The sequence below is a fragment of the Trichomonas vaginalis genome, chromosome V (assembly GCF_026262505.1).
Source record: "Trichomonas vaginalis G3 chromosome V, whole genome shotgun sequence".
NCBI lineage: Eukaryota > Parabasalia > Trichomonadida > Trichomonadidae > Trichomonas > Trichomonas vaginalis.
The window spans coordinates 34147019-34166111 of record NC_067207.1 but is presented as its reverse complement, the minus strand read 5'-3'; the positions used below and the strand labels follow the sequence as shown (position 1 = coordinate 34166111).

The following is a 19093-nucleotide window of genomic DNA, read 5'->3' as shown; positions in this document are numbered from 1 at the left end:
GAGGATATGAGGTCATACAACTTGACATTAGATGCTATGAACTTTAACAACAACTTCACAACAACCATTAACCCTGAAATGCAAAGTTCTATTATGCCATATGTGAAAGTATGGACTCATACAGGAGCTCAAAACACTCAATATACAAATGGAGACCGTTCAAACTTTTGGCTTGGCATTCCATTTGCTGACTCAGAAGACTTTATGGGTGGTATTTCAACTGTTGGTACAGTTCAAATACAATATACTGGTGACAGAGACGGTCCAAATGAATTGAAAGCAAAGAAGTTTACAAAACCAATAGCACTTTTCACGGAAGATGCTCTTTTGAAGATTCGTTCGATGAAACCTGCTGGGGCTCCTCAGATTGGCATAACGACAGCTTCCATCGAGCAGATTTTGGCAGCAGGTCAGTAAGTTGTTCTTGAACTGACTTCTCTCCGTCAAATATTGACAGTACGCCTGTTTTGACATAAAATTGTATTATAAACTTTCCTTTAGAAATATCGGTCAGTTTTGTTGCTATATTTTTGTCTGCTTCAAGAACTTTCACCATCTCGGTTATACCAACTTTCTTTGCTTTATGAAAATATTTTGGTTCAGCAAAGACTGCTATTCTATAACATTTTCCATTGTTTGTGTAAAGAACTACTCTGTCAATGAACTTGTATTGTTTGTGTGTGTAAACTTTGTTTTGCTTCAATTCGAAGAGATACTCAAATACGTCCATATTTTTATTCGAAGTAAAATGTCATTTCCGAAAAATAGAAGCGTGAGTGTTTCAAAAGGTTTAATGGCGGTGGCAGATGTGAAGTTAAATTCACCAACTCAAACAAACAGTCAAAGTGTTGTTGTCAATGTCAAAGAAAGAGATGTTGAAGTGGGGAAACCATACGAAGACCAAGATGGTATAACAATAGTTCCTGTAAAAGAACAACCAACATACCCTGAAGTTAGCAGAGACTTAAGTTCTGTTGCAGATATTCGAAACGACTACCAACAACTTAAAGACAAACTTAAAACTCAGGAGAAGATTTGTCAGGCTTTGGGTATAATGTTAAACTTGGTCGAACACAACCCTGTAAAAGTGAACTCATATGTCATCGCACCTCATGAAGTTTTGAAAGAACTATTGAAACTTTTGACAGAGGCAGACGATATAAACATCAAAGAAATAGAACCCGACATTGCTTGCTGTGGTGTTTCATATAATGTCATTGACAAGATATACGTTATGAAAGGAGGTGAAACGTTGAACTTAAAATATAGTTTCCCAGACGTCATAAAAAATATTTGACGACCACAACATTTCATTAAAATTTACTTGCTAAGTAAAAATGTCAAAACTTCTTGAAAGATGTTTGAAGAAAAACAATATAGACTTTATTTCATGTAAAGGACTTTTTTTGAACGATAAAAGACCCTGTTTTGTTTGTTCGTGTAGACAAGGAAAGTTCTATGTCTTTACAAAATATTTGAACTTCTAGACAGAGAACTTCAAGAAACGCCATGTGAAAGTTTAGATGAAGTTCTTCTCTACTTTCAGAAAAACTTTTAAATATATAAAAATGGCAGAAGACATAGTGGTTTATACTATTACGACTAAAAACCCTGAGTCATATAATTCTATAACAACAAACTTACAAAGTCCTCAAGGACGATATTGTAAACTGACCTTAAACACGATGACGACTAAAGCCTGTTTTGCTCTTTTGACACCAGAAGATTTTATTGTTGTGAATGGTAAAAAATACTCCTTTGAAGATACTTACTCAGATATACCACCAACAGGTTTTGTTGACTTATTTAATACTTTAAGGACGGATGTAAACATGTGCTGCAACTAGAGCAGGTTTCATTATGTTTGGATGTCCGACTGAGTTTAGTATAAAACGATATGAGCTATAATACAAAACTTATATCTGGTTTTTACTACCAACAGTTTCCTATAACAGGAAAAGGTGTCAATACAAGGAATGTCTGTTCCATTGACTTTAAGTACACCTATTTTATATATTGTTTCAAACTTAGGTTCAAAGTGCTATTCGAATGTCGACAGAAACTACTATGACCAAAAGATACTCATGCGTATAAAACAAACTTTCTCTGCTGGTTGCCTATTGTTCATTCGAATGCAGAATTTTCAGCTTTAGTAAACTCAAACACTTTAGCAAACATAAACTTAACCTTAGTTGACGCAAACTTTGTTCCTGTAAAACTTTTATGTCCTATGTATTTGTCAATGACGGCAGAAAGTTTCGAATTGGAAGATGCAACTGGTGAAAGTATTGTATTACAAGAACAACTTCAACAACAAATAGCTCAAGAACAACAAATGCAACAAATGGAACAAATGCAACAACAAAGTCAAGAAATAAAAAAAATATTTTTTTTTATTTTTATAAAAATGTACAGAATAGATGTTTCAGATTTTTATGACTTCCAAGCCTTCAGAAATATGTGTCCATTTAGAGACTATAACAAAGCAGTCGAGAATTTGAAACGTTTAGTCATTTATGTTGACTCTGCCCCAGAATGTTATGTCATGAAAGAATGGGATGTAGTCTTTAACAAACCTAAAGCGACAATAGTTTCAGAACAAGAATGTAAACAGAAACTTAAGAAAATAAAAGTCGTACAAGTTGGCATGAAGATGTTAGATGCTTGGGATATCTTATTGTCAAAACTTGAAGATTTTTCAGTTCGAGGTATAAAGTTCTATACACCTTCTCCAAACTTCTATTCTATCTTCACTGGATATAAATATGAACAAGTAGAATGGAAAGAAAATATTATAGAAGCTTGGTTAGACCATGTCAAAGAAATTATATGCAATGGAAACGAAAAGGTTTATGAGTATATCTTATGTTGGTTTGCAAACATCTTACAACATCCAAGTGCTAAAAATGAAACTGCTCTCATCATAATTGGAAAACAAGGAACAGGTAAGAACACTTTCTTTACAGATATCTTATGCAAACTGTTAGAGGGCTATTCGAACCCTAATATGACAAACATAGAAAACATCTGCGGTAAATTTAACTCTTCAATAGAGAATATGAAACTTATAGTATGTAACGAACTTCAAAGTATAGATACAACAAAAGTTTTAAACTCAGATGCTTTGAAGAGTCTTATAACAGACAAAGTTGGAGTTGTTGAAAGAAAATATAAAGACCAAAGAGTTTGTGAAAATGTTGCAAACTTCGTCATGGTTTCAAACAATGTTGTTCCGATGAAGTTAGAAAGTTCTGACAGAAGATATGTAGTTGTCAGAACGTCAGATTCTCATATGCAAGATACAGAATATTTTGACGCTTTGTCAGAAACTTTGACATCTGACTTTTACAACCACTTGTTCTCATATTTCATGACATTAGATATTTCAAAGTTCAATCCAAGACAAATTCCACATACCGAAGAAAGACAAACATTGTTTAGAAGCAAACAAGAGTGTATATGAACTGTTTATAGATGAGACTAACTTTGAGTGTTTAGATGAAAGGTCATTGTACGATTCATATAAACAATATTGTCAAGAGTATGGTTATATGGCAGCTTCTAAACGTACATTCTTGGCAAATGTCAAAAATCTTTTAGATGTTCAGAACGGCGTATATACAAAGAAAAATTTTTCTGAGTAAATTTAAAAAAAATATTTTTTTATCCGATAGAAAAGATGACGAAATATATTTCAGTCAACAAGTACATGACAGAAGTCAAAGAAAGAACTAGACCACATTCGCTATTTGAATGTTTACTTCTACCATTTTGAAAAGTCTACATTTGACAAAGTTTGGAACATCGAACCAGTTAAGTTTGCTATTGTGACTAAAAAAGTGGTGCGAAATTTGAAGACTTAGACATAGAAGGTTTGTTAGCAGTCAAAGAAAATTTTGACAGAAGGTTTTCAAACCTTAAAGAAGGCAAAGCATACAAACTTGTTATACCTTATGAACCAAAGAAGACAGACGACTATGAATATTATGAGTCTAAGATAGTTGAAGTTCAAGGTAAATTGGGTAAAAAGATTTTAGAGTCTAAGCCAGTGTTTACTCCTAAAGAGGAAGAGAACATTGACATTGACCCAGAAATGTTCTAAAAATAAAATTTTATTTTTACATGTCAAATTTCTTTTTCTCTGGAACTGGTTCAGGTTCTTTTTTCTCTTCTTCTACTTTCTTTTCTTTCTTTTCTCTCTTCTTCTTCTTCTTCTCTGGTGGAGTTATGTCAAATTTCTCCGAACCATATTTATGTAAAAGTTCTTTGTCCTTTAATAGCTCATCTATTCTGTTTTCTATTTCATCTTCAAGAACAGCGCATGTGTCTTCTTTGCATTCTAAGAACTTTTGTTGGACTTCATCTCTCCAATCGGCGTCATCTCTGTCAACAAGTCTGTCATTGACAAACTTAAAGACTTCTCTGCCTAATGTTTTATGGTTCTTGTCATATTCCCAGAAACAGAACTTTAGAACAAATTCACCTTTCTTGTTTACACTATGTAAGATTTTATGGTCGACAGATGTTTTGCTGTCGAAAAGTTTGTCTCGAATATAGATAGCGAAATCGCTAGACATTTTCAAAAAGATAAAAATTTTAATTTTTCTAAAAATATGTTAGAAAAAAAGTTTGCTGACATTGACAAGAAATTTGAGAATGTTTTAAACAAGAACAAGAGGAAGTTAGAAAATGCTCAGATAAAGCCTATACATGACAAGTTCTTATTTGCTCAGAATGGTATAACAGGTCTAATTGCACCACCTGGGTCGGGTAAGACTTTCACTTATCTTAAAATGGCTGCACAACAACAAGAACTAGATGAGAAGAACCCATTCTATGAGTTAGTTGTTATTTGTTCGACTTCTGGTCTATTTGACCAAACCGTCAATTCGTTCAAAGATATTATAAAGAAGTCTAAGTTAGTATGTATAAAGGATACTGAGTTGTTAGATTGGATAAAGAAGTACCAAAGAAGAGTTTTGAAGTATAATGCTATAAATGAGTATGTCAATTCAAAGTTTAAAGACCCAAATGAGGAAATGCAGAGAATATTAGACAAACACCACTTCAGAAACAAACAGAAAGAGATTGAGTACCTTTCGAAGAAATTGCAATCTTACGATTGGAAGACATACCCTCATAGATGTCTTCTTATCTTAGATGACTTTGCTTCTCATCCTTTGTTAAAGAATAGAGAACAAGACATGTGTCGAATTCTTAAGAAGCTCAGACACTTTAACATCTCTGTTGTCATTTGTGTACAGACAGCAAAGAGTTTAAGTAAGGATGTTAAAAGAATACTTACTGACATTATACTTTTCCCTGGATTGTCCGAAGACGATTTCATGGAACTTATGAAAGAGTCCATGGCAGGTAAGTTTGACAGACATGAACTATGGGAGAAGTACAAAGTCATACAAGACCCTCATACTTCTTTCAGAATTCATATCTACGCAAACAAAGTTCAAATTGTAAAAAGTCAAGCTTGAAAAATAAAGAGTTTGAGTCATAGTCTGTTGTGGTGCTGGGGCTGTCGGTTCTTCTGGCTTGGGAAGACATTCAGGAAGAGGAACGTCGGACATTCGTTTGTGTCCTGTCGGAAGGAAGGACTTTTCCTGTTGGAAGGAAAAACTTTTTCTGTCGGAAGGAAAAACTTTTTCTGTCGGAAGGAAAAACTTTTTCTGTCGGAAGGAAAAACTTTTTCTGAAGTTCGACCAAAAAGTTCTCAATTTTCGAAAATTTGAATGGTTTACGGACGAACAACAGGAAATTTTTTTCCAGTTGTCGGGAAATTTTTTTCTTGTTGGAAGGAAGAACTTTTTCTGTCGGAAGGAAAAACTTTTTCTGTCGGAAGGAAGGACTCGGAATGCCAGAAGGATTTGACGAGGCAATTGCCTGAAAAATAAATGGTTCATTTACTCTTCCTCTTTGAAGTTGTCAAAATACTCTGTTATTTTTTCCTTTAACAATGGTAAATCTTCTTTGAATGTAAGTATTGTACAACCTTTAATATCATAGTGTGTTTGAGGTAACGTATCTTGAACTATTTGTTTCACATCTTCATTTGGAGTCATTGAAATCGGTAAGTTTTCGCGATAGAACCAATTTCTGTCAGATTTGTAAATCTTAGCAAGGTCGTAAAAGCTTTTGTTGTTTCTTCTGACTAAATGCAACATAACCATATCTCTGTCTTCTTCATTTTCCATCTCTTCAGTATAAATCATATACTTATAGTTCTTTTCCTTTCCTTTTGGTACCGAACGTGGTATTCTTTTCTGAATGCTTTTGTCTTTTGCTTCAATGACTTCATCTTTTGCTTGAAGTTTCTTTTCCATCTCTTCACGTTCTTGTCTATGAATTTCATCTAACATCATGAAAATATAACAAGCATAGCGAGGTGACGCCCACATTGCAACAGCATTTACAAGAAGTCTATGTACATACCAACCTCTCAAACCAGGAGCCAAATTCTTGCGATTTTCGTACGGAATCTCTACCCTCGGTTTTCCGAGGGTAGCAAACATATGAGGAAATTCTTCTAAAAGTTCTTTTGTCTGTTGGTTTTCAAACCAATGGTATGCTTGCTTTGTAGAACGAAGAGTATTCAAAATACTTTGCATTTGGTACATATCGTCTTTGACCGAACGAATGAGACGGAGTTGTTTGTTAAACTGTATGTACTCGTATTCTTCATTTATAGCTTCATGGACTATAACTGTTGTTGTGTTCTCTGTTGTTGACATATCTGTCTTTACATACAAAATAAAAAAATAAATAAAAATAAAACTAACTTTATTTTCTATCTTGTATAAAAGACCAAAAATAAACGCTTTACATGTATTTTTCAGCAACTTCGTCAAATAATTTTATAGCTTTATCTATCTCATCTACTTCAAACGTTTCTTTACCTTTCGTGGGAGCACCATACATCTTCTCAAACTTTTCAAGTAGTTCTGTTTCTGCAGCTCTCATATCATTTACAAACACAACCTTAACTCTATTGACTGTAGAGTCATATCTACTACTTATATTATATGTTCTTCCTATCTTATATCTCTTTGTATTGAAGTCCTTCGGTTTCTGAACGATGTAAAGTAAGCCTTCACTGCAACGTTCCGTATCGAACGAACCATATGTTATGAAATTATATCCAACAACTGGGTCTACCCATAACAAAACTACTGGTATAAGACTTTTGTCAATGAGATATGCTGTAGTTCCATGAAATCTTACCGATATCAAAAGCTCAGGATTTCTTGTCAAAATTTTCTGAGTAGAAGCAATTCTAACCCAGTCGTGGGATGTTTTCTTTCCAGATGGAGATATAATGTCTGACAAAGAATATTTGTTGTATTTCTTTGAGTATCTTACGTTTAAATCACCTATTCTAACCACTTTGGTGTTATTGTCTATCTTTCTAACTGTTTCAAACTCAATGTTTAACATTTCCTGTTCTTACATACAAAATAAAAAAATAAAAAAAAAATAAAACTAACTTTAATTTTATTTTTTCTATCTTGTATAAAAGATATGATTTCATAGAATTTTTTTACGAAGTGTAAAAGTTCTCTTCGTCAAAAAAATACAGTTATATCATGAAATTTGGTCATTTTTTCAGCAAAAATATATTTTAGGTGAAGAGGTGAGATTTCACCTCTTTTTTCACCTCTTTTTTCACCTCAGTTATTTTATAAGCGTTTCACATGGTAAACGTTATTTTTTAAATTTTGTGAAAACTCAACGGTTTGACACAAGCCATTTTACTCAGAATTTTACTCAGAATTTTGTTGCTGAATTCAGCAAAAATAATGTTTAGGTGAAGAGGTGAGATTTCACCTCTTTTTTCACCTCTTTTTTCACCTGTTATTTTATAAGCGTTTTACATGAATTGTATGATGTATATTTGAAATCCTAAACAATTTCGTAGCTTCTATTTCTTCTTTTAGTACATCGAATGTTTTAACTATGCCGAAGGTTTCTTTATACTTCTTCTTGACATCTGAAAGAAGGAAATCTTCTGCTGTTGGATAGTTTTTGTTTAGAAATGTCAACATGTCCATTTTATCTTCTGCTGGTTTCTCTGCTTCTTTCTTTAAGTCAGCATAGTCGTTTCGCATACGTTCTATCTCTTTGACAGAATAGTTATATTTCCTCATTGCTGCTTTACATTTTGAACATTGTGGGTTCATTTTAGCATTGTACATTGAAATCTTACCTGCAAGTATGACTAAGGCGTCAATGGTTTTCTTTAACTCAAAAGTTACTGGTTTTATCTGTTCGTTCCATACCTTACCTCTTTTATCTTTATCTCTTATCTGCCATACACATTTTGCAACTAACGAAACAAAGTTGTCGTAGGTCTTAAATTCTTCAGATTTGTATATGTCAGAAACATTTTTATATACCATATCGCAATCTTTGTCCATAACTTTGTGGTTGCAATGAAATCCAAGAAACTCATAGTTAACCTTACGTATGAACTTCTTTATTTCTACTGAGTCAGTTGCTTTGACTTCTATTTCATCGAATTCTGGAATAGTGAGCTTTTTGTTGTTGATTTCAGGTAGTTTAGGTAAATGGTCAATAATGTCCTGCATTTCATAAAGATACTGTTCATTTGTTTCATCTTTCGCACTACAGTCTAAATTATTTGTTAAAAGTTCTTGCTTTATCTTCTGGATTTCTGTTTCGAAAGTATATGAAGAAGGAATGAAGCTTTTCATCTCTACTAACATAGATGTTGGGTTCATGACTAACGAGTTTGGTGCTGTTGTTGCTAACATGTTCTTACAATAAAAATAAAAAAATATTTTTTTAAAAAAACCAACTTTATTTTTTATTTCGGGAAAATTCAAGAGGGTGAAAAAACAGGTGAAAAAAGAGGTGAAATCTCACCTCTTCACCTAAACATTATTTTTATTGAATTCAGCAACAAAATTCAAGAGTTTTGTGTGTTTTCTACGAGGGTAGAAAAGAGGTTAGAAATGAGGTTAGATCTAACCATCTACCCTAAAATATATTTTTGTCGAAAAAAAATGGTTCATTTACTCACAATATTTTTGTACAAAACGACCCCAAACTTTTAACTTCTTTTCTGCAGCTTCTAATGTTATCTTAGCGAGTTCATATTCTCTAAATTCTCTCTTTAAATCTTCTTGTTCCCATTGGTCTAGTTCGTATGGAGAATCTCTATAACCAGAACATATCTCACGTTCATGTTCTATTTGTTTTTCATGCATTTTTCTAACTTCTTCTTCAAACAAAGGTTTTGCATTCTCTACTGTATCTTCAAGTTCTTCTTCATCTAACTTCTCATGAACTTTCTTGTCTATGGAGTCCATAATTTTTCCAACTGCTATACAATATTTTGGAGAAGCCCACATTGCAATATAGTTTACAAGTCTTGGGTCTACATACATTCCTCTAACCTGTTTGATTTCATCCGGAATTCCTGCATGAACTTTGTATAAAAAGCAACCCGCCGTTTTCCGCGGGTTGGTATATTCTTCACAAAATGCCTTAAAATACTCTTCCCAGGACTTATTTTCCAACAACCTTCTAAAGTCTTTCCTAAACTGCTGACACATCTTTGTTGCATTTACATAACCATCCATGTCTCTACGTAAGACTTCAATACCGTTGTAAGTGCCTTTTGTGAATGTTTCGCCATTAGATTTGTTCGTGAACGTTTTTGCTTCGACTGACATTTCTGTTCTTACAATAAAAATAAAAAATATTTTTTGGTGGGACGTCGGACATTCTTTTGTGGCTTAACCGTCGGACCACCAACGATAAAAATCTCTGCTACTAGCAGTACTGCTACTGACAGTAGCAGTACTTTTACTGACAGTAGCAGTACTTTTTCTGACAGTAGCAGTACTTTTACTGACAGTAGCAGTACTTTTACTGACAGTAGCAGTACTTTTACTGACAGTAGCAGTACTTTTACTGACAGTAGCAGTACTTTATCGTCGAAAACCCTCTCAAATTTTCCTTTTTACTGACAATAGCAGTACTTTTACTGACAGTAGCAGTACTTTTACTGACAGTAGCAGTACTTTTACTGACAGTAGCAGTACTTTTACTGACAGAAGCAGTACTTTTTCTGACAGTAGCAGTACTTTTTCTGACAGTAGCAATGGACAACATCGAGCCATTAGATGAGGCAGTTTACCTAATTTAAATTAACGAGCTTGTTAAAGACTACTTGCGCAAGGTCATGAAGCCAAAGGTCAAGTTCACCACTATTTCTGGAAGGGCTGCCTTGAATCTCGAGACTTCGACTGGAATTCCAATTCAAATACAGACAAACAGGTTATATATGAGTTTGAGACCAAGAATGGTGTAACTCGACCTGTCCGATTCAAAGACTCCGAGGGCGACCATGAAATTAAACGGAAATTAGCTAGGAAGGAATATAAAAATTTTTTATTTCATGCAATGTTTTATTTCTGTGCCGTCTTCAAGTATGCCCCAGTACTTACGCTTGGAGAGGACATGAACTTCGGAAAATACCTTATCTAGCTTAAAACAGCCCATCTTTTCACCGACCATTCCCATTTCAATGAGTTTGTTGTACCCTTCTTCGTTCGTCATGAGTGCGTCAATGTTCTCATAGTAAACCACAACTTTGGATTTGACTTCGGAGAAGAATTTGTTGTAGTTGTCAAGGACTGCCTTTGCGAACTGAGGGTAAGACCAATGTTCGACAATAGGTTTTAATGTGGTTACTAAGCCATTTTGACCTTCGGTGAACTCGTACTTCAAAACAAAAGGAGAAAACCTTTCAACAAAGTTGTCGACCTTCTCATAGTGTTTACTCTTCATCTTTTGAGGTTTTTTAATAGAATATCCCCATGTCGAATTCATAAGCAATTTGAGTGTCATTGCAAGTTTGGGGTTTGAAGCTTTCCTAATATCATACAGTTGTTGTATGACTTTTCCAACTGTATAGTTCCTTCCCAGGAACTCACCATCTTCGTTTGGAATTCCAGTCGGAATATATTGGACAAACCTCATGTATGCAGCGTTAAGGTCGACATAGTATATCTTTTCGTTTGAGTCGAACTTGTCGCAACCAATTGGTCCAGTTTGTGGAAATTCAAGTGAGTCTCTTATCTTCTGAGAAACTTCTCCTGTTATCTCATAAACATCGTCGAAGCAACCTGTTTCATATAAAACCTTCTGACCTAACTCAGATGCTCTCCAATACAATTTGACGTCAATTGGATGTCTCAATGGAAGTTTGTTTATAGCATCTTGAAGTTCTTGCAACCTCATTGGAAGTTCTTCTGGTTCAGGTTGGTATCCGAACAATCCAACTCCTTTTGGAATTGTGTACTTCTTTTGTACTAGAACTTTGTCTGGAACAACTTTTGGTCTTGCTAACAATGAAAAGTTTGTTTCGTCTTTTGGTACAAAAGTTTCTGTCAGCTTGTCATCTGGAATTGGTTCCAACAAACCTTTCTCGAAAAGAATGTTTACAGCTCTGACAATGTTGCACTTGCCTTTTCCGAACAATGGGTTTGTAAGACTTTCGTTCAACATGAAGTGGTTGTGGACAAGTACAATCTTCAACCATGGTAAGTCTTTGTCAACAACATAGTCGTCATGTGAAGAACCTTTCTCAGTCGGAATGTTGACTCGGATATTCACATTTGCCAACGGTGCAATTTTTGCCAATTGACCTCTGAGAATGTACCTTGTCTTCACACATGACTCAAGATACTTCATCTTCTCTTCTGTAACAAGACCAGAGTTCCTGAGACATGTAAGAATACAAGGTTCATTGACAATTGTTTCAATTGAATTGTAAATTCCATACCTTGTCAAGTCAATGTCAGACTTATTTATGAACGGAAAGTATCCAGCATGTTGTCTGACTGCTTGAGGGTTAGGTTGGTACCATTCGAACTTGACACTTGCAATTCCTTCAATTGCATTCAAAATGTCTGAGTCGGAGTCAACCATTTGTTCTCTCTTTGTAGTCTTGAAAGCGTCAAGAAGTTGTGCGGCTGTTGTGACATTGCCATGGGCATAGTATATATGACCATCTAAATCTGTTACGGTTAGTCTGAGATTGTATCCTTTCTTATTTCCGTCTTGAATGGCAGCAAGTACTCCCATGAAGCCTTCTTTGTTCTTTCCTTCGTCAAAGTTTACTGTAAAGGTTCGACCAGATGTAATTTGACTTCTAACTTCACGATACTTTTCATATGCATATCTTGTTCTTTCCATGGGAGCATGTTTGTCTTCACCTTTTCCTTTTTTCCTTCTCAAGGGATGCAATTGTTCGTCATGTTTCCAGTAGAATCTGGCAAAGCCGTCGTGTCCTTCAACTTGAGGTTCACTAACATTGAAAGGCAAGTTCATAAGACGTTCTTCTTCTAACCTCTCTAGTCTGTTTGGATAATTTGCACGTGCTGTTTCCAAATCCATTTCGTAGCGAAGACCAGACAATTTGTCATAGACTTTTATGGGTCTTCCCTTCCTATATTTAAACTTCTTTGAAACTCTCCAACCATATCTTTCTAACTCTGCTTTTATTCTAGCAGACCTTCTATCCATTCTATACGGGGGCATTTTTATAAAAATAAAAAAATGTTTTAAAATGGTATGCCATATAGCTTCTTGAATTTGTTAAGATGTATTTGAACGTATTTTCCATCTGTATCTCTAGCGTTTACATGAGCATAGCCCGCCTTAGTAAAACATACTTGTAATTTCCTATAGTTTACGCCGGTATAAAAGTAGAAAGAGTCTTGTTCTTCGCTATAGTAGTAAAACTCAAACGTATGCTCGCCATAGTCTGTAATTTCAATTGCTTCATCTTCTAGTTCGTCGACAAATTCGAATACAATATCTCGAAATTTGCCTATGTTCTTACTGTTTTCAGAACAAGTGACCCAGCGTAAATTTTCAAGTCTATTGTCGTTTCTTATATGGTTTATATGGTCTACAAAAGGTAAATTGTTAGGGTTCGGTATAAAATGAGTTGCAATGACAACATGTTTAAAATAGTTTTTTCCACTCATCTTCATATTAGCATATCCGTCATTTCGCTCCCATCCGCTTAAAACTCTTTTTGTCTTTTTGTTTCTGACTTCAAATGACTCACAACAGTGAATTTCATATTTCTCATCTAACAAACAAGTTTCCCAACGGTCTGTTCCAACAAACTCAGCGTACATTTCAAATAAAAATAAAAAAATATTTTTTTTGAAAAATGTTTTTTCCTTTACTTAACATAACCACCAGCTACCATAAGTCTTTGACGCCAACCCATACCAGCTAATGAAGGTTGACTTGGTTTAGTATTGAAACTAAACTTTGGTTTTGGTTTATCTTCAGTTTTTGGTTTTTCTTCTTCTATCGGTTTTTCGTCACTTTTCGGTTCCTCTGACTTTTCCCCACCTGCAGGAACAGTTGTGTCGTCAACATCTTCATAAATATCATATGCCATCTGTTTTTGTTTTCCTTTCAACTTTTTGTGTTTGTTGTAAAGTTTAGAATATTTCGACTCTAAGTCAATGAGATGTTCTATAATGAACTGTTGGTCAGTGAAGTAAACTTTTCCATCTGTTGTCTCGAAAGCTCCTTCAGACTTCAATATTTTATTTGTGAGAGTCTGTTTCTTTTTTGAGATACTAGCCGTTCCATTTCTATGAAAAGTGACTTTGTAGTTAGGGTTTGTATTTCCAGACCTGGCACTTTCTATTATTGAATTTTTCTCTTCATCTGTAAGTTCTTTGACAGGTTTTGACAATGGTTCTGAACTTTTTGTTTGTGGTGTCAAATCTACCGTTTCAACTTCTTCGGTCATTTCATCTCAGTAAAAAATTTTAGTTTGGTTTGTTTTCAACTGGTTGTTGTTGTTTTTTAAGTCGGTCTAAAACTTCCTGAGGTATAGGGAGGACTTGACAAACACGTGGTGGTGTAACTGCTGGAAGCCGACAAATCCATCTTGAGCCCATTTGTCTCAATGCTGTATTGTTCATTTCATCTCAGTAAAAAAACTTTTTACATTCCCCAAGTTTGAGGTGGTTGCGGTTGGTTATTGTTTACCCACTGTGTGCATGGTTATATCCTCTGTTAAAGAATCTTTCACCTTGGTCCATATAGTGTCCTGCTGGTTATAGTAGTCATTTGCTTGGTTATAATAGTTTCCTGCTTGTCTTCCTACATTGTCCATCCATCCTTGAACTTTTCCTCTTGTTTCAGGATTTGGAATAAGATTTGCTGCATCTCGTGCTACATCCCAACCTTTCTGTACAGTTTGTATAATAGGTTGTGCTTTCTTCTTAAGTATACCTAATGTACTCAAAAATCTTCCTTCCAACTCCAAATACACCTCTGGCTATTGTTCCACTGCGGGCAAAAATCTGGATGCAACTCCTGCTAATGCGCAAATAAACCCATTCTTATGGGTTAAAAAATGACGAATCCAAACAAGGACCCCTATGTTTCTAAAGCGACAAAGAAAGCACTCATGATAAAAATCTTTAGTTCAACACCAAATGCTTGGTTTAATGGATATCTTGGAAAACATTCCGAGGTATAGAGAAGATGGACCACCATACTGGCTAATATTTGTCGGTCAAAACACAAGATACTGTGACCATACCATTATGGTCCAAAAATATTTTAGATGTGAAAACTGCTTTGACAATATTCGTTGACAAATACCATCCAACAAAACTGACATCTGACTGTGAAAGTTCTTTCAAATCAGATGATGTAAAAACTATCTGCGTTCAAAAAATGTAAACCAATATTTCATTGTCGACCAAAACCATTCTGCTCTTGGTGTCATTGACGGATGTATAAAAATGTTAAGAGACTTAAACCAACCACAAGGTGCTGAAGCAAATGAAATGTCATATGACGACAAATATAGACACTTCTCCATGGCAAAGATGAGACAAGTTTTAAATATTTACAATAGCCGTAAACAAAAAGGTTTGGGAAACCACTCCCCGAAGAAATGAAAAACAACCCTGACTTAGAGAAAGACTATATATTAATAATTTAGTCAAAAGAGACAAACAAGAAAGAATGCCGGCTTCAAACTTAAGAAAGGCGACAAAGTAAAAATAGAAATACCTAAACGCGACCATATGAAAATACTATTGACTATGACAACAATGGGAACCCGACAGGTACTCACATTCGTGTTCGTAAAAATAGAAGAAAGTATACAAGAGAATATTATGAAGTTTTAGGCAAACATGGCAAAATGTACAGACTGCAAGCAGAAGATAAAATACTATTGTCAGACCTCGTTTCAAACTTGTCAAAGTTCAAGGTGGTATACTTTCAAAGACAGTTCCTAACAAATATAAGACAACTCTGACGAATATGCTAAAGAAGTTGAAAATGACGACTAAGCAATTCTATACCATGCGTAAACTGTCATGTAAGGTGGCATGTAGTCTTTACTTTGTCCCGTTGTTTGCGTATATCCCGAAACGCGATGTGTATGGTTTCCATCTCCCTGAGTGTCACCCCAGAAACAATTTATAGCAAACTGAACGTCGTCTTTAACATCATATCCTTTACCTTTTTTCATTGCTGACCAATCCCAAAATTTATGCTTATGCCAACCTGCTTGAGATGTACTTAAATCTATGTAGTGACTGTGCGCAGGTAAATTTTCACCTGAAATCGTTTTACTTCCTCCTGTTTCCTTTGAAGAGTTTGCACAATACAAAAACCTGTCAACTATTTGTTCCCATGCACCAACACCAAAACATTACTTGAACCTCTTGCTTCCATAGATGTATAAATAGAACCTACTGGGTTCATTAAATCAAACATATGAGATAATATAGGATTGTCTCTTTTGAACTTAAAATATAGTGTAACTATTTCTGGTTTCTTCTTGGTTTGTGTCAGAATATTTTTATAAATATAATCTTATGTTTCGGGGTAGGTAAAATCTTGACTATAATATTTATTTTTTCATCTATATTAATATACTATTCTCGTTTTTTCTATTGCATTATATCTTTTAATCTATAATATTCTAAATATAATGTTTGCTTTTTTGGGTCTACACGTGCGTCAACACCATAGTCATAATAATATGGTGCTGGAGCTGGGTCAGGCAATGTCATATCTGCCATTTCATAAACTCGGAAATATTTCTTTTGTTCGTCTCCATATAAGTTTAAGTAGCAGTTGTTGTCTAATGGAACTTTAACTTGTGTACCATCATTCTTTATATAGCCTACATACATTTCATTGTTATTTTTCGGAATGAGTTTACACCGTGTACCATTTTTTAAGGAGTGTACAACCTCCCATCTAAAATATTTGTTTTCTTCATAGATAGAAAAGTCACCAACAATAGTTTCAATATTTTTCGTTGTTCCTATCAAACTTTGGTATATTTCGTTAACATATTCCTTATCTGCTTTCTTTTCAAGGCTAACGTTTAAGTCTGTTATTTCAGAAGATGTATGTGTATGTCCAACGGACTTTTCCTGTTTAAGGTTTCTTGTAAGTTTGTAATATTGCAATGGTATGTATATGAGTCTTTTTAGAATATTCGTTTTCAGCTCTTGTCACTTCACTTGACATTTTATTGTCAACATATGTTTTGTCTGCTAGTTCAGGATGAGTATGTTCTTTTGTTGCATAAGCATTGTTAGCTCTTTCTTCTTCTTTTGCTATTGCATCGTCTACATATTCTTTGTCAGCTTTGTTGTCAACATCTGTTTTCAAAAGAAGTTCATTTATAGGTTCTCGTTTAAAGTTCCTTTTGTTGGATTTATACAGACAGTATGGTTCTTATTGTCTTGAACAGAAACTCATCTGTCATGGGTTAAATGTCAGTTTTAAGTTTCCTTCTTTCAATGACTCAGATATCTTAGAATAGTTTGAAAAGTTTGTTGTGTTCTTATTTAGAGCTTGCACAATGAGTTGTCGGTTGTGTTGTATTTCTCTCATGGAAGCAATATCTTTCGACATTTTATTCTAGATAAAATATGCTTCCAATAGAAAAAAGAAAATTCAAGAGTTGCTACAACTAAACCATTAGATGAACTTTTTACTAATGTCGGTCAAAAGTTTGAGACAGAGACCGTAAAGCATGAAGGCTATCGTTTTGACTACCCATTAAGATGGTTAAGAGACCCATCTGTCACAAAAGCTATTGGCTTTCGTAGAATGAAGTTTGTGTCTGTAGAAGATAAAAGTTTTCCATTTATTGTAAGGTTTCATATAGATTATATATCTGAAGGGAAACGAAAAATGTGGGAAGAAATTGAGCTAATACAAGTTGACCTTTCATCTTCTCTACAGACTGCGTTAAAAAAATATAGAAGATAAAATAAATTCATGTTATGCAAAATATGCTGATGAATATGCAAATACCGAGAGCACACTTTATGTGAGAATTGTATATGACAAACAAAATTCCAAAGGTGTCATTTCAAATCTACGAAGACAATCCAAAGAAAGACGAACAAATATATACAGAATTCACTGCAATGTCATGGTATTATTTGCAAAGAATGTTAAATCAGAAAGTCGAACTTCCTTTAGCAAATATTTACAGTCGATATGCAAGAGATGAACCATATTTATTTAAAGATGTTTTCGACCCGCTGCTATTATTGTTCATGCTTCATTTTCTGGCGCCCAAAACTCTTTCTTATGCTTGGCAAATGACTTTTACGAAAAACCTACAAAGTTATACGAACCACCAAGTGGAAGTATTTCAGACTTTCAAGTATGGTTTACTACAGATGGAAGAAAAAGAATAATTCCATTATACCATGCGTTTTACTTAGAACTTAGTTTCATATACAACTACTATCGAACGGTAAAAATATAATTTTTTAATACGGTTGAGGTGTTGGATTTGGTTGCCAACTAGACTGTGGTGCAGGTTCAGGCTGTTGTATAACAGGAGCTTGTTCTTCTGGTTCAGGGTCTTTAGGTATAATACCAACAAACTGACCTACTCTTTTACCAATATTTTTGACTCCGTTCCAAATTCCTCTTCTACGGTTTTTATTCCATTCCATATACCTCTTCCAACATTTCGAAAGAAGTTTCCTATCTTACTGAAGAAACCCATTTTACTATATGTAAAAATCTAATGTCCGCCTAGTCTCTTACGTTTCCTGTTGAGTTCCATAGCATTCTTTAACTGGAGCTCATACATTCTGTTTCTCTCCTGGTAGAAAACATATTCTGGGTCAACTCCTGTGTTCGCGTCATCTGCATAAAGTTGTTTATATCCCACTTCAGGGTTTGTATAAAACTCTTTCCATCTCATATTTGCATACCATGGTGCAAACCTAACGCAGCGTCATTTGACATGGCAGTTTGCATTTGTAACATCGGTTGGCACTTGACCATAGTTTGCCATTGCAGTTTGTATTCTAACTTCATTTGGAATATTCTCTGGGTTTGGTTGTCCAGGTTGCTGTGCATTCGCTAAGTTCTGTGCGTCCATTTAATATTAGATAAAAAATATCTCTTACGAGTACATATGCTGAACATTTGCAGGCATTGGTTCATCTTCATATTCTCTATATCTTTCTGCCACGTCAAATAAAATAAATGACACAATGGAAAAAACCTAAAACAAGTAGTCCTATTTCAAACCACATTTACTTACTAATAAAATTTCTTTGTTATGACACTTTCTCCAGTTTATAGGACCTCTCTCATATTCTATCTTGTCATATCTAAACTCATAGTCATGTATGTCCTCTAACCATCTCATAACGGTTTCCAAACCACTTTTATCGGATGTAAAGTAAAAGCATGGATGGTTATGTAAAACGTCTAAAGTTTCTAAAGAGTCTCTCAAAGTCCAGTCTACTTGGTATTGAAAATCCCATGTTTATAGAACGGCGGGTCCACTATAAGAAAACATTTTCCTTGTCTTTATATTTTTCATACAAATCTGTCCAATGACATCTCACAAACTCTATACCCTCAATATTTTTTCTATGTCCTCTTTGAAAACATTTGTATAGTTAAGAAAAATATAACTTTTGACATAAGTGTTTCAATGTCATGAACTCTTATAGCACCACTATATATAGTCTAGCAGATATACTATCCCAGTCTATAT

At 34.5% G+C, this 19093-nt stretch overlaps 10 protein-coding genes and 1 pseudogene across 11 annotated transcripts, besides 1 other annotated feature; 3 read left to right on the top strand and 8 right to left on the bottom strand.

Moving 5' to 3' along the window:
* Positions 1 to 16542: part of a mobile genetic element that runs on past the window's edge.
* Positions 7 to 417, top strand: TVAGG3_0454300 (protein of unknown function, DUF4106 family; the record flags this gene model as incomplete). Its single annotated transcript, XM_051234765.1, has 1 exon — positions 7 to 417. One exon carries the CDS (start codon positions 7 to 9, stop codon positions 415 to 417), a length of 411 nt encoding a protein of 136 aa, XP_051104495.1.
* TVAGG3_0454290 lies at positions 2546 to 3644 on the top strand (annotated as a pseudogene). The gene has a single exon. A coding segment is annotated over exon 1 (1099 nt).
* Positions 4119 to 4577, bottom strand: TVAGG3_0454280 (uncharacterized protein; the record flags this gene model as incomplete). Its single annotated transcript, XM_051234764.1, has 1 exon — positions 4119 to 4577. The coding sequence occupies one exon, from the start codon at positions 4575 to 4577 to the stop codon at positions 4119 to 4121; it is 459 nt and encodes a 152-aa protein (XP_051104494.1).
* On the top strand, positions 4794 to 5489 carry TVAGG3_0454270 (protein of unknown function, DUF4106 family; the record flags this gene model as incomplete). Its single annotated transcript, XM_051234763.1, has 1 exon — positions 4794 to 5489. The coding sequence occupies one exon, from the start codon at positions 4794 to 4796 to the stop codon at positions 5487 to 5489; it is 696 nt and encodes a 231-aa protein (XP_051104493.1).
* TVAGG3_0454260 (KilA, N-terminal/APSES-type HTH, DNA-binding family) lies at positions 6005 to 6743 on the bottom strand (the record flags this gene model as incomplete). Its single annotated transcript, XM_051234762.1, has 1 exon — positions 6005 to 6743. A coding segment is annotated over one exon (739 nt), but the record flags the coding sequence as incomplete, so codon positions are not given.
* TVAGG3_0454250 (organellar and viral DNA polymerase type B) lies at positions 6832 to 7446 on the bottom strand (the record flags this gene model as incomplete). Its single annotated transcript, XM_051234761.1, has 1 exon — positions 6832 to 7446. One exon carries the CDS (start codon positions 7444 to 7446, stop codon positions 6832 to 6834), a length of 615 nt encoding a protein of 204 aa, XP_051104491.1.
* TVAGG3_0454240 (organellar and viral DNA polymerase type B) lies at positions 7869 to 8597 on the bottom strand (the record flags this gene model as incomplete). The annotated part of the gene is made up of 1 exon (XM_051234760.1): positions 7869 to 8597. One exon carries the CDS (start codon positions 8595 to 8597, stop codon positions 7869 to 7871), a length of 729 nt encoding a protein of 242 aa, XP_051104490.1.
* On the bottom strand, positions 9272 to 9707 carry TVAGG3_0454230 (KilA, N-terminal/APSES-type HTH, DNA-binding family; the record flags this gene model as incomplete). Its single annotated transcript, XM_051234759.1, has 1 exon — positions 9272 to 9707. A coding segment is annotated over one exon (436 nt), but the record flags the coding sequence as incomplete, so codon positions are not given.
* TVAGG3_0454220 (DNA/RNA polymerases family) lies at positions 10429 to 11280 on the bottom strand (the record flags this gene model as incomplete). Its single annotated transcript, XM_051234758.1, has 1 exon — positions 10429 to 11280. The coding sequence occupies one exon, from the start codon at positions 11278 to 11280 to the stop codon at positions 10429 to 10431; it is 852 nt and encodes a 283-aa protein (XP_051104488.1).
* TVAGG3_0454210 (uncharacterized protein) lies at positions 11825 to 12438 on the bottom strand (the record flags this gene model as incomplete). Its single annotated transcript, XM_051234757.1, has 1 exon — positions 11825 to 12438. A coding segment is annotated over one exon (614 nt), but the record flags the coding sequence as incomplete, so codon positions are not given.
* On the bottom strand, positions 13238 to 13822 carry TVAGG3_0454200 (phage tail repeat-like family; the record flags this gene model as incomplete). The annotated part of the gene is made up of 1 exon (XM_051234756.1): positions 13238 to 13822. The coding sequence occupies one exon, from the start codon at positions 13820 to 13822 to the stop codon at positions 13238 to 13240; it is 585 nt and encodes a 194-aa protein (XP_051104486.1).
* Positions 16543 to 19093: the final 2551 nt, after the last annotated feature.